At 39.2% G+C, this 17,227-nt stretch overlaps 2 protein-coding genes across 6 annotated transcripts in view; one reads left to right on the top strand and one right to left on the bottom strand.

Moving 5' to 3' along the window:
* Nucleotides 1-17,227, top strand: part of LOC122282890 (probable LRR receptor-like serine/threonine-protein kinase At1g56130) — a 110,859-nt gene that overhangs the window by 53,596 nt on the left and 40,036 nt on the right. For all 5 annotated transcript variants that reach the window (XR_006230492.1, XM_043094947.1, XM_043094946.1 and 2 more), the window contains 2 exons: nucleotides 3,387-3,452; nucleotides 3,671-3,715. Coding sequence is in view for 4 of the 5 variants with exons in the window: in XM_043094947.1 (XP_042950881.1) it covers nucleotides 3,387-3,452; nucleotides 3,671-3,715 (111 nt within the window). In the remaining variant the exon portion in view is untranslated. The remainder of the gene's footprint in view (nucleotides 1-3,386; nucleotides 3,453-3,670; nucleotides 3,716-17,227) is intronic.
* On the bottom strand, nucleotides 172-1,672 carry LOC122282891. The gene is made up of 2 exons (XM_043094950.1): nucleotides 531-1,672; nucleotides 172-255 (listed from the first exon to the last, which is right to left on the bottom strand). Exons 1-2 carry the CDS (start codon nucleotides 1,285-1,287, stop codon nucleotides 218-220), a joined length of 795 nt encoding a protein of 264 aa, XP_042950884.1. The 5' UTR covers nucleotides 1,288-1,672; the 3' UTR covers nucleotides 172-217.

Here is a 17,227-nt window from a genome sequence, read left to right as displayed (position 1 = left end):
ACTTTTACCTAATTTGCATGTGGAGCAATCAAAAGAAAGATGAGAAGAAAAATTATCTTTATTGCCCAACAAACCAGAATTTATTACATGAGATAAAACAACGGAATTAGGATGACCCAACCGTTTGTGCCATACTTCATACTTATTGTTCACAGTGTGACAAGCAAATGAAATAACAGTAGGAAGAGAAAAATGTAGAGGAAATAAACGTCCAACTTTAGGCCCCTTCGCGAGTATCTGGCCCGACACCTGATCCTGCACAAGACAACCATCACGAGAAAAACGAACATCACAGTTGTTATCAACCAATTGTCCAACAGATATAAGACTAGTAGAGAGCTGAGGTGATACAAAAACATCCTGAACAGTAGAATCAACATCCCCAATAGCATGAATAGGTAACTGACTACCATTAGCAATCTGAATGTGTGATGAGCCATTATAAGGCCGAACATTGCTAAGAGTATCAGAAGAGCTAGTCATGTGATTAGACGCACCCGAATCAACAAGCCATGTAAGGGAACCGTTACCTTGCAGCCCTAAGGCTGAAAATGCTGAAATAATCATTTGCTGAACCATCTCTGTAGTAAGAGTAGAAGAATCTCCTGTAGTAGCAGAAGAAGAGGAACCCACAGTAGCCTGATAAGCATTAGCCTGACGATTCTGGGGACGAGTAGGACAATCTTTAATAATATGGCCCGGCTTCTTACAGTAGTTGCAAGATTTTCTGGCACAGTGGGCAGCAATATGTCTGTATTCCTTGCAGCTGAAGCATTGAACGTTCCGCATGTCCCGTCCCTTGCCTTTCCCGTGAGCAGCGTAAGCCACAGCATTGGGTATCATTTTGTCATGCTGATAAGTGGCCTGGGTGGCAAGACGCTGCTCCTCACGAAGTAACTCCCCAAAACAAACATCCAAAGAGGGCACAGGATCACGGTTCATCAAATTGGAGCGAGTGACCTCAAATTCAGGTCGTAACTTCATTAAAAACTGATCACGCTTACTTTGTTCATGAACGGCCTGCACAACAGAGAGAGAAGCTTCCGGAACCTTGGCATAAATCATGTCAGTAAACTCTCCCCACAGAGTATTAAAACCAGAAAAATAATCTTGAATAGAGAGATCGCCCTGAGTGTAACTGGCAATCTCATATTCTAATTGAAAACGCCGGGCAGTATTGTCCTGATTATATACTTTCCGTAAGTATTCCCACATAGATTGAGCAGTCTTATAAGGCCTTAGATTGAGAACAATAAGGGGATCAACAGAGCCTAAAATCCATGTCATCACCCTAGCATCTTTAATTGTCCATTGAGCCAACTTAGGAGGCTCAGTAGGAGCGGGATCACTACCATCAATATGACCTCATAAATCTTTCCCCAAAACAAATAAGCGAAATTGAAATTCCCAAGCAGAATAATTTTTACCCGTAAATTTCACAGTAAAAGAATCTGAAGACATGATGCTCATAAAATGGAAACCAGCCAAGAATAATACTGCTGCACGTATCTACTAAGCACCAAAAAAAATTAAACTCACAGAAATGCCAAGAAGCTCCTGCACGTAAACTGCCGAAAGCTACACAGAGACTGCCGAGAAGCCCAAATCTGTCACAGAAACTGCCGACAGCTACAAAACTCTAAGAAATAGCACAGCCCAGCAACAACGACAGCAAGAAACCAGCATAGACAGTGCCGACGGGATGAAAACTGACACCCACCACCAAGGAAAAAATAATAGCAGCCCAGCCACAAGCAAACAACTCACAGAAAATAAGGCAAGTGGAGACGTATCATGCTGTCATTAATCTGTCTAGGTATGGAAAGTCTGCTATCTAAATAAGGAAGTAAATATATACAACTCATAACAGAAAATAAGGCAAGTGGAGACGTATCATGTTGTCAAATAGAACTTGTCTTCACCTCCCCTCGACAAATGAGTGGAGTAAACAAGGTCAAAGAATGCTGAAAAGTCATCCATTTCCCAGTCTTGTGCATCTCTAAGGAAAGTAATATTCCATTGAGGAAAGCCATTGGAGATGATAAATAAATCCACAATCGATGCTTCTTTCCTTCTTGCTAAGCCATAAACTTGTGGAAAAACTTCCTTGAGTGCCCAATCGCCGCACCATACATCATACCAAAATTTTACCTTCAATTTGTTTCCAATATTGAAGCGAGTATGTGCTGCATATGTGTCCCACCCTCTTCTTATATGTTTCCATAGCCCCACTCCATGAGGCCCACTCACCGCATTAGAACACCATCCTCCCGTTGATTCCCCATGCTTCAAAGCAATGACGGTTCGCCACAAGGCCTCTCGTTCATGGTGATATCTCCCTAACCATTTTCCTTGTTGAAAGATTTCAAATTCCGAATTCCCAAACCTCCTTTGTAGTGTTAATATGGCTTCCAAGAGGGAGAGCATTTTGGAATGTTATTGTTGGTGAGGAAAGCATAATGAGAATAGCATTATGATGAATGTTAAGTCAAATTTGTACTTTATATGATAGAAGGTTGACAGGGGAAAAGAATTATCTTTTTTCATACCTTTGTCTAATTCCAAATCCCCATTCTCATTGTACATAATTCTAGATTTTAAGTAGATATATCTAATTTTCTTTGAAGACGTGCGCTTTTAAGGTGAGACATTAGAAAGTTGCTAATGTTTTTAGGAGACATGGCCTTTTAAGGTGACTTTGGAAAAATATGTAACTTTTTATGTTCATATCTGAATATGGACATCTTCTTGCCACTGTGCTCCTTTTGGCTGTTCTATGGTGAAGTTATAATAATAATAGCTAGCTACAAAAACACAAGTACAAAAGAAGATAATTTTACACTTGGAGATATCGGTTATGAATATAGATGTGCACCAAAAGCAATTTCATGTGATGCTATTAGCTCTCTAGGGGCCCATTATTCTTTTTGGTTAATGACCTTTATAAAAAACCAAGAAAAAAGAAAGAAAGGTAAAACCTAAGAAGAATGTGACTGGTTTTCAATATAAAATTGTGAGGTGAAATAGTTGGTTAGTTCGACTGAAAACTTTAACATCAAATTGGCTTTCTCTGTTTGTTTTAAAACAATAGGTTACATCTGTTTGAAGTATCTCTTCGTTGAGCTTTGCTTGAAGCATATTCTATTGGTTGTCTTGAAACTCTTTGCATTATAAACGTTTGGATATCCCTATATATATGAAAGCTTGGATATCCCTTTTGTATGACCAACTTGCTTAGGTATATAAGGAAATATGCAAAAATAGAGGTTTTAGATCTGAATTCCTGTGGTGTCTAGCTTATAAGAAAAACATTTGACGGGTTGACTAATCTCTGAAAGTCTAATTTACTTGAATGTGCTTATGTTCTCTTATATTTTTGCTTGCAGAGACTTGTCATACAATAATTTAGTTGGGAGCTTTCCTTCTTGGGCCAATGAAGAAAATTTACAACTGTATGTTTACTGTTACTTATTCCTTTGTTTTCCAGTCGTAGTACTTAATGCTTTAATGTGCCTTCTTTTTTCAATAGTATGATCTTCTAGTTCTGGAATAACTTATTTCTTCTTAACAACGATTCCAAAAAGTTGTATTTTCTAAATGATCTTTTATTCTGCATCCATTTAAATGGTTGTGGAACTAACTTTTGTTTTTCATGGGATGTAATATGCAGTAACTTAGTTGCCAACAACTTCACAATTAGAAGTTCAAACAACAGGTGATTCTCTGTTGTTTTTTACTTGTACTGCACGAGTCTTCCATGGTAAATAGTTACGTTGCACTTCAACTACAATGTAGTTGTCTTATTCTACACTTGCTGTGGATGTCTTTCTAATTATGGCCACTCACACTGGAAGCAGTATTATTGAGGTTTTCAATATACTTATTTGTTCTGATAGATATTTTCTTGCAGTTTCATGAAAACATTATTATAAGTCATTTTATTCTATGAGCAATATACTGCTTTAGTAAGTATAAATAAATAATATTTTCTGCTGTCTACCATAAAAACTTGTAGATGATATACAGATAAAGTAAATTTTCACTTTTGAATTACCAAGGGTTTTGCAATTTTACTCCAAATTACCGAACAGGGCACATTGCAGTCTCTAGCTATCATGAACTGACAGACAGGGCCCCCCTGTTCAATACTTACTGTTAAGATAAATGAAAAATAGGTAACGTGGAGCAAATCATAACTGTTGGAATTTAACAAACGATGCTACTTACGTGGAGCAAATCAAGGATTGACATAAACCTAGGAAATAACATTCTGTAACATTGCTGTTACTGAATATGAAAAAAACTGATTGGGTGTATAAAACTACTAAGATTTGGGAAGAAAAGAATGGTGGCTTTTATCCTTTCTTCTAGATGGAAGTGTGATGCCCTATCATGGAGTTAACTTCATAGTCATCAAAGAGAGATAGAAAGAGAAAGAAAGGAATCTATTTGATACTTAAAATCATCGAAGTCTCGTTATTTTTGTGCTGTGGATGCCTCTAGAATGAGAGAGTAATTTGTAGGAATGATTCTCATTAAAATCGTAACATAGGTACAAGGCAGTATATATAGATTACAGCAGAAGAAAATCAAGCTGGTTTGAAGATGGCTTCCTTAGCCAGCTTGCTGATTAAGTTTTCAAACTGTTTCTTTGGCAGTCCCTTTGTAAGTATGTCTGCTACTTGCTCAGCTGTAGAAATATAGGGCAAACAGATTACCCCACTGTCTATTTTCTCCTTGATAAAATGCTTGTCCACTTCCACATGTTTTGTTCTGTCATGAAGAACTGGATTGTGAGCAATAGCTATTGCAACTTTATTATCACAATACAGTTTCATTGGTAATGAACTAGTAACTTTAAACTCTTCCAGCAATCTTTTAATCCATAGTGCTTCACAAATTCCATGAGCAACAGCCCTAAACTCAGCCTCTGCATTACCCCTTGCCACCACATTCTGTTTCTTGTTGTGCCATATTACTAAATTTCCTCCAAAAAATGTGCAATAGCCAGAAGTTGATCTCCTATCAGGGACACTTCCCGCCCAATCTGCATTAGTGTATATTTCCACTTGTAAACTCCCATGACCTCCAAACAATAAGCCTTTACCTGGAGTCCCCTTTAGGTACCTTAGGATTTTGTATACAACATCAAAATGTTCAGGTCCTGGTGAGTGCATAAACTGGCTTACCACACTTGTTGCAAAGGCTGTGTGTGAGAGAGATACAGGAGATAATCTTTGGTATTGTTCTCTATTGATTACTTCTTCAGGTTTAGCTGGTTGGAGTCTTAGATTCGGCTCCTATAGGTGTTTCTGCAACTTTACACCCTAATAAACCTGTTTCTCCAAGTAAATCAAGAATATATTTTCGTTGGGAAACAAATATACCTTTCTTTGACTTTGCAAACTCCATGCCAAGAAAATATTTCAAGTTACCTAAGTCTTTGATTTCAAACTCCTTAGCAAGAATCTTCTTTAGTCTCTCAATTTCATTGTTGTCATCTTCTGTTAGAATAAAATCATCAACATAGACAATAAGTATAGCTACTTTGCCTCCACCAGTGTGTCTATAAAACATAGTGTGGGCAGCTTGACCTTGGCAATAGCCGTGACTCTTTATCACCTTCCCACAGTGTGCAAACCAAGCTCTAGGAGATTGCTTGAGTCCATACAAAGACTTCCTCAATTTGCACATCTTCCCCTTGCCTTCTTTGCCTTCAAATCCTGGTGGTAGATCCATAAAAACTTACTCCTCTAGCTCTCCATTTAAGAAGGCATTTTTCACATCTAACTGATACAAGGGCTAGTTGGAATGGACTGCTGGGGATAGTAACACATAGATTGAGTTGATCTTGGCTACGGGAGCAAAAGTTTCTTGGTAGTCAATTCCATATGTTTAAGTGAACCCATTTGCAACAAGTCTTGCTTTGTACCTCTCTACACTACGATCAGCCTTGAATTTGACTGTAAATACCCATTGACAGCCCATAGTCTTCTTCCCCTCTAGTAAATCACCAATTTCCCAAGTTCCATTAGCAATTAGTGCATTCATCTCTCCTTGAACAGCCAATCTCCATTCTGGGTGGTCCAAGGCTTCCTAAATGGTTCTTGGAATAAATAGATGAGAAATATTGGATGTAAAGGCCTTATGAGTATCAGAGAGTCTATGATAGGATAGATGTTTGGCAATAGGATGTGTTGTGCAGGTTCTAACTCCCTTCCTAAGGGCTATAGGTAAATCTAGATTAGCAGAATTATCAACAAAAGGAGTAGGAGTGGAAGAGTTACCTGGTGTATTGGAAGGACGAACTTGTAGAGGTGATGATGATTGGCTTTGCTCCAGATTGGAAGGAGGATTTCTATTATTCTGACGATCTCTTCTTCTAGTATAAACACGAAGTTCATATGAGATAATTTCTGGTAGTATTTCTCCCCTGGTTGTGAATCACTTATGCCTTGTACAAGTAGACTCGGATTTCCATTATTTTCACTAGATAAATTTTCTGTTTCCTGACCTTTTTAAGGAGTACAGATGTTCATGTCAATGTCAATGAAAACATTAGGAAAAAGATTAGAAGTTTTTCAAAACTCATCTTCACTCCTTTTTCTCTCCTTGAAGATAGTTATGGCTAAAGTAAGGCTGTTTTTCAAGGAAAAATACATCCATACTGACGTGGGTTTCCTTTGTAATAGGGTTAAAACATTTGTACCCTCTCTTATTATGAGCATATTTGAGGAAAACACATTTTTCTGCCCTAGGGTCAAGTTTGGACCGAAGATGGGCTGGTATATGAACAAAAACAGTGCACCCAAAAACTTTTAGTTGTAAATTTGATGTTACTTGACAAGTAGGAAAAATCTCCTTTAGGTAGTCTAAAGGAGTGATGTATTTCAAAACACGAGTAGTCATCCTATTAATGAGATAACAGGCAGTCCAAATAGCATCGCCCCAGAAATATTTAGGAACATACATAGAAAACATTAGGGCATTTAATCCTGAGGGGTAGTTCAGTTGATCAGGCCTTGGGTTTGCTCCCCAATGGTCACTAGTTTGCATCCCCTCAGGCCCACTGGAGGCTTAACTAGACGTTAACTTTAGGGCCCTGTGGGATTAGTCAAGGTGCATGCAAGCAAGCCCAGACATCCACAGATATGAAAAAAAATATTAAGGCACGTGCAACCTCTAATAAATGACAATTTTTTCTCTTCGCAATACCATTTTGTTGTGAACATAGCGTATGATCCTATGGACAGCAGCCAAATGAAGATGATGAAGAGTCTGAAGAAATTGACTGACTTGCTATACAGCAAAAGAAATGTCTGGTCTAGTAATGGTGAGATAAACAAGGCTACCCACCAACTTCCGATATAAACGGGGATCAACAAGTAAGTCACCCTCCTCTTTGTGAAGCTTGACATTTAATTCCATAGGAGTATCAACAAAAGTAGTCTCTTGTAGACCAGCTGTAGCCACCAAATCACTAGCATACTTATGTTGATTGAGTGAAATGTTACAAGGATAATTAGGCATATACATATATTGTATATTTACTAGACTGTATATAGCAAACAATTAGACTGTGATAACGTAGGAAATACTTAACGTATGGGCTGTAGATAACGTGAGAAATACTTCACGTGTACAGAAAATCTGGTGGCAAGTAGGCGCCGAAATGCTTAGCAACATAAATGTAACTCTTTATAAATAATGAAAGAAACCCAAGGGAAAAGGCATTCAGACCTTTTGACATGGTATCAGAGCTTCCACTTTGATTATCGTTTCTTTGTGGTCTTAATGCTTGAGAGTTTCTGAGTAGCGACGTTGGTGAGTTTTTGAGTTTGTGGGAGTGTTTTCTCGCACGCCTGTGGGCTTCTGACTTGTGGGCTTGTCACCTTGGTGGCTGTCGGCAGTTGCAAGTGATGTTTCTGTGCCAGTCGGCACTTTCTGTGGTGGTTGACGGCGTCTGTGGGTGGCTTTAAGGCTATCAGCAGGTTCTGTGTAAAGCTGTGTGGTGGCCAACCACTTCTAAGAGGTATATTGTGGCTTGGTGTGGATATTTCGGCACTTTCTGAGTTGTTTTCTCAGAGAGGTGTTTTTTATTTTTTATTTTTTTGTGGCTGTGGGTTCTCGGCAGAAGCATTTCTGGGTTGCTTTTCTTTAGTTTGCGTGGGCTGCTATTTATTTGGACTTACTTTGATCATTTCTTTAGTTTGCGTGGGCTGCTAGTTTGATCATTTCCGTAGGACCATTATGTGTTTGGGCCTCCCTTTTATATTGATAATTTGGGCTGATAAATTGTGCTGCAAATTATTTCCATAGGCTTATTTCATTTGCATTACGTCTTTGGGTGTCTCTTTCACTTGAAGTTGGAACTAACTTGATTTGGGCTTCTCTTATTGGGTTCATTTTTTTTTAGTAGACTTTCATCATGTCTATTGAAAATACTATTATTCGATTTATTGGAAAGAATTTTCCTACGTGGAAATTTCAATTTAAAATGTTTTTGAAAGGGAAAGAATTATCAACTCATATTGATGGTTCGGGTCAAATTCCCACTAATGAAAAAGAACTTGCACAATGGGAGGTCAAGGATGCTAAAGTAGTCTTTTGGCTGTTGGGGACGATTGAGCCCCATCTTGTAACCAATCTCCGCTGTTTTACTACGGCTTAAGCTATTGGGACTATCTCAATCGCATTTATCACTAGAATCACAGTGCTCGGAAATTCCAATTGGAGGTGGAAATTAGCAATTATACTCAAGGTAATTTTACCATTGAACAATTTTACTTTGGTTTTATTAATCTTGGAGCGAGTATTCTGCTATTGTTCATGCTAAGGTTCCCCCTGCGGCCCTCGCAGCTCTTCAAGAGGTTCATACTTAGAGTCAACGCGATCAGTTTTTGATGAAGCTTCGCCCTGAATTTGAGCATGTACGAGCTGGTTTATTAAACAGTAGTCCAGTTCCTTCTTGGGATATTTGTTTGGGAGATTTATTACGTGAAGAATAGCGGTTAAGCATTCAGATGGGTATGACTTCTGAGAAAGTCTTTTCTGAGGCTGTAAATGTAGCCTATGCAGCACAAGGGAGATGGAGGAATAAAGTGCAATGTTTCAATTGCAAGGAATTTGGTCATATTGCCCAAACTTGCCTTAAGAAAGTTTGTAACTACTGCAAGAAAGAGGGTCATATCATCAAAGACTGTCGAGTGCGGCCTCAAAATCGCCAATCCCAAGCTTTTCAGGCTACTGTTCAGTCCTCTTCTTCTTCTTCTTCTGCGCCACCAACTGTAAACTCTGGTTCATCTATTCTCACACCAGCAATGGTCCAACAGATGATTGTGTCTGCTTTTAAGGCCTTAGGCCTGCAAGGTACGGATACTAACTCAACCTCCTGGATTGTTGATTTCGGCGCTTCTAATCATATGACTGGAAATACGACGAGTCTCCATGGGGTTCGTAAGTATAGAGGCTCGCAAGATATTCAGATCGCTGATGGCAGTACTCTTCTATTACTGTTGTTGGTAAATTGGGCTCTTCATTTTGCGATGTTTTTGTCTCTCCTGGATTATCTACCAATTTGATTTATGTTGGACAATTGATAGATAATAATTGTGAAGTTCACTTTTCTCGCGGTGGTTGTCTTGTGGGGGATCATGTGTCGAGGACGGTGATAGCGAAGGGGCCTAAAGTGGGGCGTTTATTTCCTTTACAGTTTTCTATTCCTAATGTTGTTTCTCTTGCTTGTACGACTATTGCCAATGCTAATGAAGTCTGACATAAGAAATTAAGTCATCCTAATTCTGTTGTCTTGGTTCATCTTATGAAACATGGCTTTTTGGGCAATAAAGATTCATTTTCTTCTTCGCCTGTATCTTTTGATTGTGCTACTTGTCGTATTGGTAAAAGTAAAACTTTACCTTTTCCTGCACATGGTAGTCGTGCTTCTAATTGTTTTTGAGATTGTGCATACTGATGTTTGGGGTGAGTCCTATTATTTCTCTAGGGCAATACCGTTAGTTTGTGACATTTATAGATGATTATAGTCCTACTCAGAAAGGATTTGTTTGTTATAATGCTCATGCAAGCAAATTTCGAATCTCACGGAATGTGATTTTCTTCGAAAATCAATATTTCTTTCAGTCTCAGGTTATTTTTGATCCTCCCATTACTCTTCTTCCCGCTTTTGATGATGTGCCCTCTTCTATTGAGCGATTTAAACCAGGTATGGTGTATCATCGACGTCTTCCTCCTCCTTCAACGCCCCTTCCAGACACTGATCCGCCATCTGGTTCTACGGTTCCTGTACCTCGGCACTCCACCCGGGTTACACATCCACCAAATAAGTATGATTTTCCTCATATATCGCTTACTGCCACTCTCGACACTGTTTCTGTTCCTCACTCTTATGCCCAGGCAGCTACCCAACCGTGTTGGCAATAGGCCATGCAAGAAGAAATCCAAGCTCTTCAAGACAATCACACTTGGGATCTTGTGATTTGCCCCTCTAGTGTCAAACCTATTGGTTGTAAATGGGTGTACTCAATCAAATTTCGAGCTGATGGCTCACTGAGCAGATATAAGGCCTGTCTCGTAGTTCTTGGGAATCGATAGGAGTATGGTATTAATTATAAAGAGACATTTGCACTTGTTGCTAGAATGACTACTGTGCGGACTATCTTGGCACTTGCTACGTCGCAAGAGTGGTCTCTCCGACAAATGGATGTGAAGAATGCTTTTCTACATGGGGATTTGAAGGAAGAAATCTATACGTCTTCAACTCCCGGCATGTTTGTTACACCTTCCTCAGAGGTTTGTCAACTACGCCAATCCTTGTATGGATTTAAACAGGCTCCACGTGCATGGTTTGATAAATTTCGCTTTACACTGCTTGCTTTGCATTTCACTCAGAATTAGTTTGATTCCTCTCTTTTTCTTTGCATAACTTCTGCAGGAATCGTATTGCTTTTGGTATATGTTGATGACATTGTGAGTACTGGCTCCGATACTGAGTTAATTAAACAATTACGACAACATCTCATGGCCTCTTTTCACATGAAAGATCTTGGTCCCCTACAGTACTTTCTTGGCCTTGAGGTGCAGTTTACTCCGACTGGTTAAAACACCAGCACAAATACACGTGGGAAATGATCTCATTGGCTGGTCTCCAATCGGGTAACTCTGTTCTTACTCCCTTGGAGGTAAATCTTAAGCTTCACCAGGAGGAAGGTGAGTTTCTATCAGATCCATCCTTGTATCGGTAGCTTGTTGGGAGTTTGAACTACTTGACAATTACTCGTCCTGACATTTCCTTTGCTGTGCAACAAGTCATTCAATTTATGCAGGCTCCCCTATATCTTCATTTAGCCGCTGTTCGCCGCATTATCCGATATCTGAAGGGCACCTCTACACGTGTGTTGTTCTTTCCTAAAGAATCTTCCTTACAATTGGTGGGGTATAGTGATGCTGATTGGGCCGGATGTGTGGATACTCATCGCTCTGGTAATGGCTGGTGCATGTTCTTAAGCAATGCACTTATTTCTTGGAAGAATAAGAAGCAAGACAGAGTTTCCAAGTCCTCCACTGAGTCTGAGTATCGTGCTATGTCTTCCGCATGCTCTGAGATCACATGGCTTCTTGGATTATTGGGTGAACTTGCTTTTTCTCAGCTACATTCCACTCCTCTTCATGTTGATAATACCAGTGCTGTTCAGATCGCCGCTAATCCTGTCTACAATGAGCGTACGAAACATATCGAAGTCGATTGCCATTCCATACGTGGATCCTTTGATAAACATGTGATTGCTCTCCCTCACATTTCCACTGAACATCAAACTGCAGACATATTCACTAAAGCTCTTTCTCGGCACCGACATCAGTTCTTGGTTGACAAATTGATGCTTCTTGATCTACCAGCATCAATTTGGGAGGGGGGGATGTTACAAGGATAATTTAGGCATATACATATATTGTATATTTACTAGATTGTATATAGCAGACAATTAGACTGTGATAACGTAGGAAATACTTAACCTATGGGCTGTAGATAACGTGAGAAATACTTCATGTGTACAGAAAATCTGGTGGCAAGTAGGCGCCGAAATGCTTAGCAACATAAATGTAACTCTTTATAAATAATGAAAGAAATCCAAGGGAAAAGGCATTCAAACCTTTTGACATGAAATACCAGAGGGACTACGATGCACCTAAAGACCAAGAAAATATGTGAGAGATCCAAGATTTTTCATATGAAAGGACTCTTAAGAGATGAGTCTTCAGCTGGCCAAGTAAGACAGAATCAGAACCAGTGATCACAATATCATCAATGTAAACTAAAAGAACAACAATACCCATGTCTGATTTCCGAAGAAACAATGAAGTATCATACTTGCTCTGCTTGAATGAAAATTGTAATAAAGTTGTGCGGAATTTATCAAACCAGGCCCTCGGATCTTGTTTGAGACCATAAAGGGAGCGACGAAGCTTACACACATGGGAAGTCGGAAAGGTGAACAATCCTGGGGGTGGCTTTATATAAATATACTCTTTAAGATCCCCGTGAAGGAAAGCATTCTTAACATCCATCTGATGTAGTGGCCAATCACTGGAAGCAATAAGAGCTAGAATCATACGAACAATAGTCATCTTAGCCACAGGAGCAAATGTCTCTTCATAATTGACACCATATTTTTTATTATTCCCAAGTGCAACAAGCCGAGTTTTGTAAAGATGTAAACTTCCATCACTTTGGACTTTGACTGAATAAACCCATTTGCAACCTAGAGGAACAATGGTGGGAGGGCATGGCTCAATGTCCTAGGTGTGATTGGCCTCTAAAGCGGCAATTTCTTCCTGCAAAGCTTGTCGCCAACCATCCTACTTGACAGCATGTGAGTAGTATGTGGGAATATCAAAATTGGACAATGCAGCAGTAAGAGCAGAAGCAAACCACCCATAACTATCCGGAGGTACTGACACTCGAGAAGAGCGACGTACCAAGTGCTTTGAAGGTGCTGCAACTGACTAGTCCTAGAGCATGGTAGGATCAGATATTGGTTGAGCCACCGGAAGAGACTGTGGGCGGGAGCATCTCGTATATACAATACCCGATTTAAAACGAGAGCTGACTCGATGAAGATCTGAGAACTACTGTTCAAAAGAGGGAGGACCACATTAGAAGAAGAAGGTATAGAGGACACAAGAAAGAAATGTTGATTTTCAAAGAAAATAACATTCCGAGAAATTCATGGATAATGTAAAGTAGGATCATAGCAAACAAATCCTTTTTGACATACATTATATCCCAAGAATGCACATCTAACAGATTGAGCAGATAATTTTTTATCGCTCATGAGGAGGTAAATGGACAAAACATACACAACCAAAGATACGGAGATTATCATAACTAGGTTGTTTAGCAAACAAGAGGAAATAGGGAGACTCCATGTGTAAGACTTGGGAAGGTAAACGATTAATCAAATGAGTAGCAGTTTTCAGAGCCTAGACCCAGAACATGGATGGAACAGAGGATTCTAACAAGAGAGTACGTATCACATCAAGAAGATGACGATTTTTGCGTTTGGTTACTCCATTCTCTTGGGGAGTAGCAGAACATGAACGTTGATGAATAATACCTTTAGAAGCCAAGAATGACTGAAACTCAGTAGACAAATATTCACCACCAGAATCTGTGCGTAATGTCTTAATAGTTGCAGAGAATTGATTGTCAATGTACGTGAAAAACTCAGTGAAAGTACGAAAAACCTCAGATTTAGAGCGAAGAAAATAAACCCAAGTGAATCTGCTATAATCATCAATGAAAGTTGCATAATATTTAAATTTTTCGTGTGAACTAACCGGGGAAGGTCCCCAAACATCACTATGGATAAGATCAAAATAGTGAGAAGCTCTACTAGCATGCAAAGGAAATGGAAGAATTTTGCTTTTACCAAGTTTACAAGAATCACACTGAAGAGATAAAGAAGAACTTTCTTCATTATCAAGAAAACCCGAGTGCAATACATGAGATAAGATCTGAGCATTGGGATGACCTAAATAACGATGCCACATCATACTCAGATCTTGAACATTATGACAAGTAAAAGACTTAATAGACGAAACTGAAGAAAGTACTGGAACGGGTAAAAATAGTGGAAACAAACGCCCCACTTTAGGTCCCTTCGGGATCGGCTCCCCTGTTACCTGGTCCTGCACCACACAACTGTCACCAGAAAAATGAACAGCACAATTGTTATCAACTAATTGACCAACAAAAATAAGATTTGTGGAAAGTTGAGGAGCAAGAAACATATCAGTAAATTGAGAAGAGACATCTCTGACAGAAACTATTGGCAAAGAACTACCATTGGCAATCTGAATGGCAGATTGACCAGCATATGGCCGAACATGACATACAGTAGGAGGAGTATTCGTCATGTGATTAGAAGCACCTGAGTCTACAAACCAGAGTTTAGTTGTATTTTTACCTTGAAATCCCATTGCAGATAATGCCAAAATTAGCATCTGTTGCACCATTTCTGGTGTGCAGTAATTTGTTGCAGGAGGTGCAAGATCAGAGGTAGCACCTGAAGAAGAGCCATGTGCTATAGAAGTCTGAAATGCTTGAGCCTGACGATTCTGAGGGCATATACGACAGTTTTTGATAATGTGACCCTTCTTCTTGCAATAAGAACAATATTTCTTAGGACAATTAGCAGCAATATGCCCATATTCCTTGTAGCAAAAACACTGTAAGGTGCTAGAATGTACACGCAATCCTTGTCGTTGAGCAGCATAAGCCACAAGAGGGAACCCTGAACTACCATGAAAGTGTTCCAGAGAAGCTTGAGTACTAAGTCTTTGTTCTTCATGAAGAACTCACCAAAACAAACATCAAGAGAAGGAACAGGAGAGTGATTCAGCAGAGGAGCGAATAGATTCATACTCGGGGAGGAGTTTCACAAGAAACTGATCACGATGACGAGTCTCGTGAAGGCTTTGAATAGTGGAGAGAGAGGCAACCGGAACATCTGCAGTAACCAAATCAGAATATTCGTTCCAAAGAGTCAGAAACGCTGAATAATAGTCTTGAATGAAACAATTGTCATGTGAAAACAGGGCAATCGTATGCTCTAACTGAAAATGATGAGCACCATTATCTTGATGATATACTTTCTTTAAGTAAGTCCACATAAGTTGAGCGGTGCGATGAGGCCGTAAGTGGGTGACAACATGTGGCTCAACTGAGCCAAGAAGCCAAGACATAATCCGAGCATCAAGCATAGCCCAATCCTTAGATTTATCAGGATTGGGTGCACAATCAGTTCCATCAATATGACCCCAAAGATATTTTCCCTTAAGAAAAAGTTCAAATTGAAATGCCCTCGTAGAATAATTGTTGCCCGTAAACTTGTTACACACAGGTGCAGAATCCATAGAAAAAAAATTGAACCCGAGAAAAAAATAATGGACCAAAAATTACTGGGATGTACCGAGAGCAAAATAAAAGAGCCAAGAGCCAAAAAAAATAGAAGAACCACACGTCGAGAAAAAAAATAGAGGAGCCAAGAAATAAACAAACTGAAATATTCTGGTCATCGAGAAAAATGCACGTCAGCTGCACCACACGTGAAGAACAACTTCACCTCTACTCAGAATTTGCCGAGAAGAACACAAAAAAAAAAAAAAAAAACAAACAAAGGCTGCCGAAAACACCAAGAGCTGTGCCGAGAACCTGCAGAACACTGTTCCGAGGGACCTGTTCCGAGATGATGGTGTCGAGAAGAACAGACCACTGTGCCGAGAACAACTAAGCCAGCAAGAGTCCAGAACCACCAAGGGAAGGTGGCACCAACAGCCACCAAGTTACAGAAGTGCCAAAAGGCACATAACAAAACCACCAGGAAAAGAATTCACGAGTGTATCCAGACTGGACGAAAACACAGACCCTCCAAAACCGAGAAGAGAGCAAAAAAAAATCGAGAGAAAAGATTGAAGAGCTTCTAGCTCGTAGAGAATTTCTGTAGAGGGAAAAAAAATTTCTATAGGACCACAACACTAGAGATAGACCGAAACACAAGAAAAAAATTCAAGAAAGCTCTAATACCATGTTAAATGAATTTGATCCCTCTTTCAGAGGATTTACTCTCATTATATAGAACATATTTACATGGCCTCTGTACTGTCTAATTTTGAGCGGGAAGACCACCTAACTTTGAGCCCCTAAATTACGCCTGATGTTTAGCAACACCGTGTGTAGCCTCCCTCTATTTTGTAGCGATGACTAGCCTACCTATATACAATCTAAAATACTACAACTATATACAAATATAATGTGGACTGTTGTACGTTGACAGTCACGACAAATAGATTGATGTAGAACACATTTTTCTGGCAAAAAAGTTCCTAAACGTTTGTTGAAGTATTCAGTACCACTATTAGTTCTAAGAATACTGATTTGTGTTTGGAACTGATTTTCAACCAAATGATAAAAATCCTTGAATAATTTTTCAACTTCAGATCTATCACTCATCAAATACACCCAACACAACCGTGTATGATCGTTAATAAGCGTCACAAACCATTTTTCCCAGATGCAGTAGTGATTTTTTAGGGACCCCAAACATCACTGTGGATTAAATAAAAAAGGTTATGAAGCACGATAACCTTTTGATTGATAAGTGTTCCGATGACTGTTGAATAAATGACAAGTATCACAATGAAAAGAGTTGCAATCAACAATTTTAAATAAGTCGTGAAACAAATGTTTTAGATAAGAGAAAACTAGGATGTCCAAGTCTAAGATGCCAAAGCATAATTTTTTCTCATATAGGCATTGAACTAGTACTACTACTAAAACCCTGAGCTTGTTTAATGTTGAATAGGGTCTCATCAAAATAATAGTCCATCAATCATCCTAGCACTGCCAATCATCCTCCCCAAGAGTTGGTCTTTAAATTCACAATGGGAATCAAAGAATATGACATGGCAGTTAGAATCCCCGTGAGAGTTTCTAACAGACAGTAAATTACAAGCAAGTTTAGGAACATGAAGGACATATTTTAGTTCAATTTTCTCAGAGATTTGAACAGAACCTATTCCTGCAATGGATGAGAAACTTCCATCTGCAATTCTGACTTTTTTGTTACCAGGACAAGGGTAATAAGATTGAAAAAATTGTGAAGTAATAGTCATATGGTCAGATGTACCAGAATCAATAATCCATGGTGTA

This window comes from Carya illinoinensis, chromosome 11 (genome assembly GCF_018687715.1).
Source record: "Carya illinoinensis cultivar Pawnee chromosome 11, C.illinoinensisPawnee_v1, whole genome shotgun sequence".
Classification (NCBI taxonomy): Eukaryota; Viridiplantae; Streptophyta; class Magnoliopsida; order Fagales; family Juglandaceae; genus Carya; species Carya illinoinensis.
Note: the sequence above shows the minus strand (reverse complement) of the source record. Positions and strands in the feature narration are given on the sequence as shown.

Excerpts from the sequence above, each read along its gene's own strand:
- LOC122282891 (XM_043094950.1), bottom strand. The coding sequence starts at position 1,287 with ATGACATGGATTTTAGGCTCTGTTGATCCCCTTATTGTTCTCAATCTA. Across the intron at positions 256-530 it reads TTCAGCCTTAGGGCTGCAAG|GATCAGGTGTCGGGCCAGAT; the intron begins GTAACGGTTCCC and ends TGTCTTGTGCAG.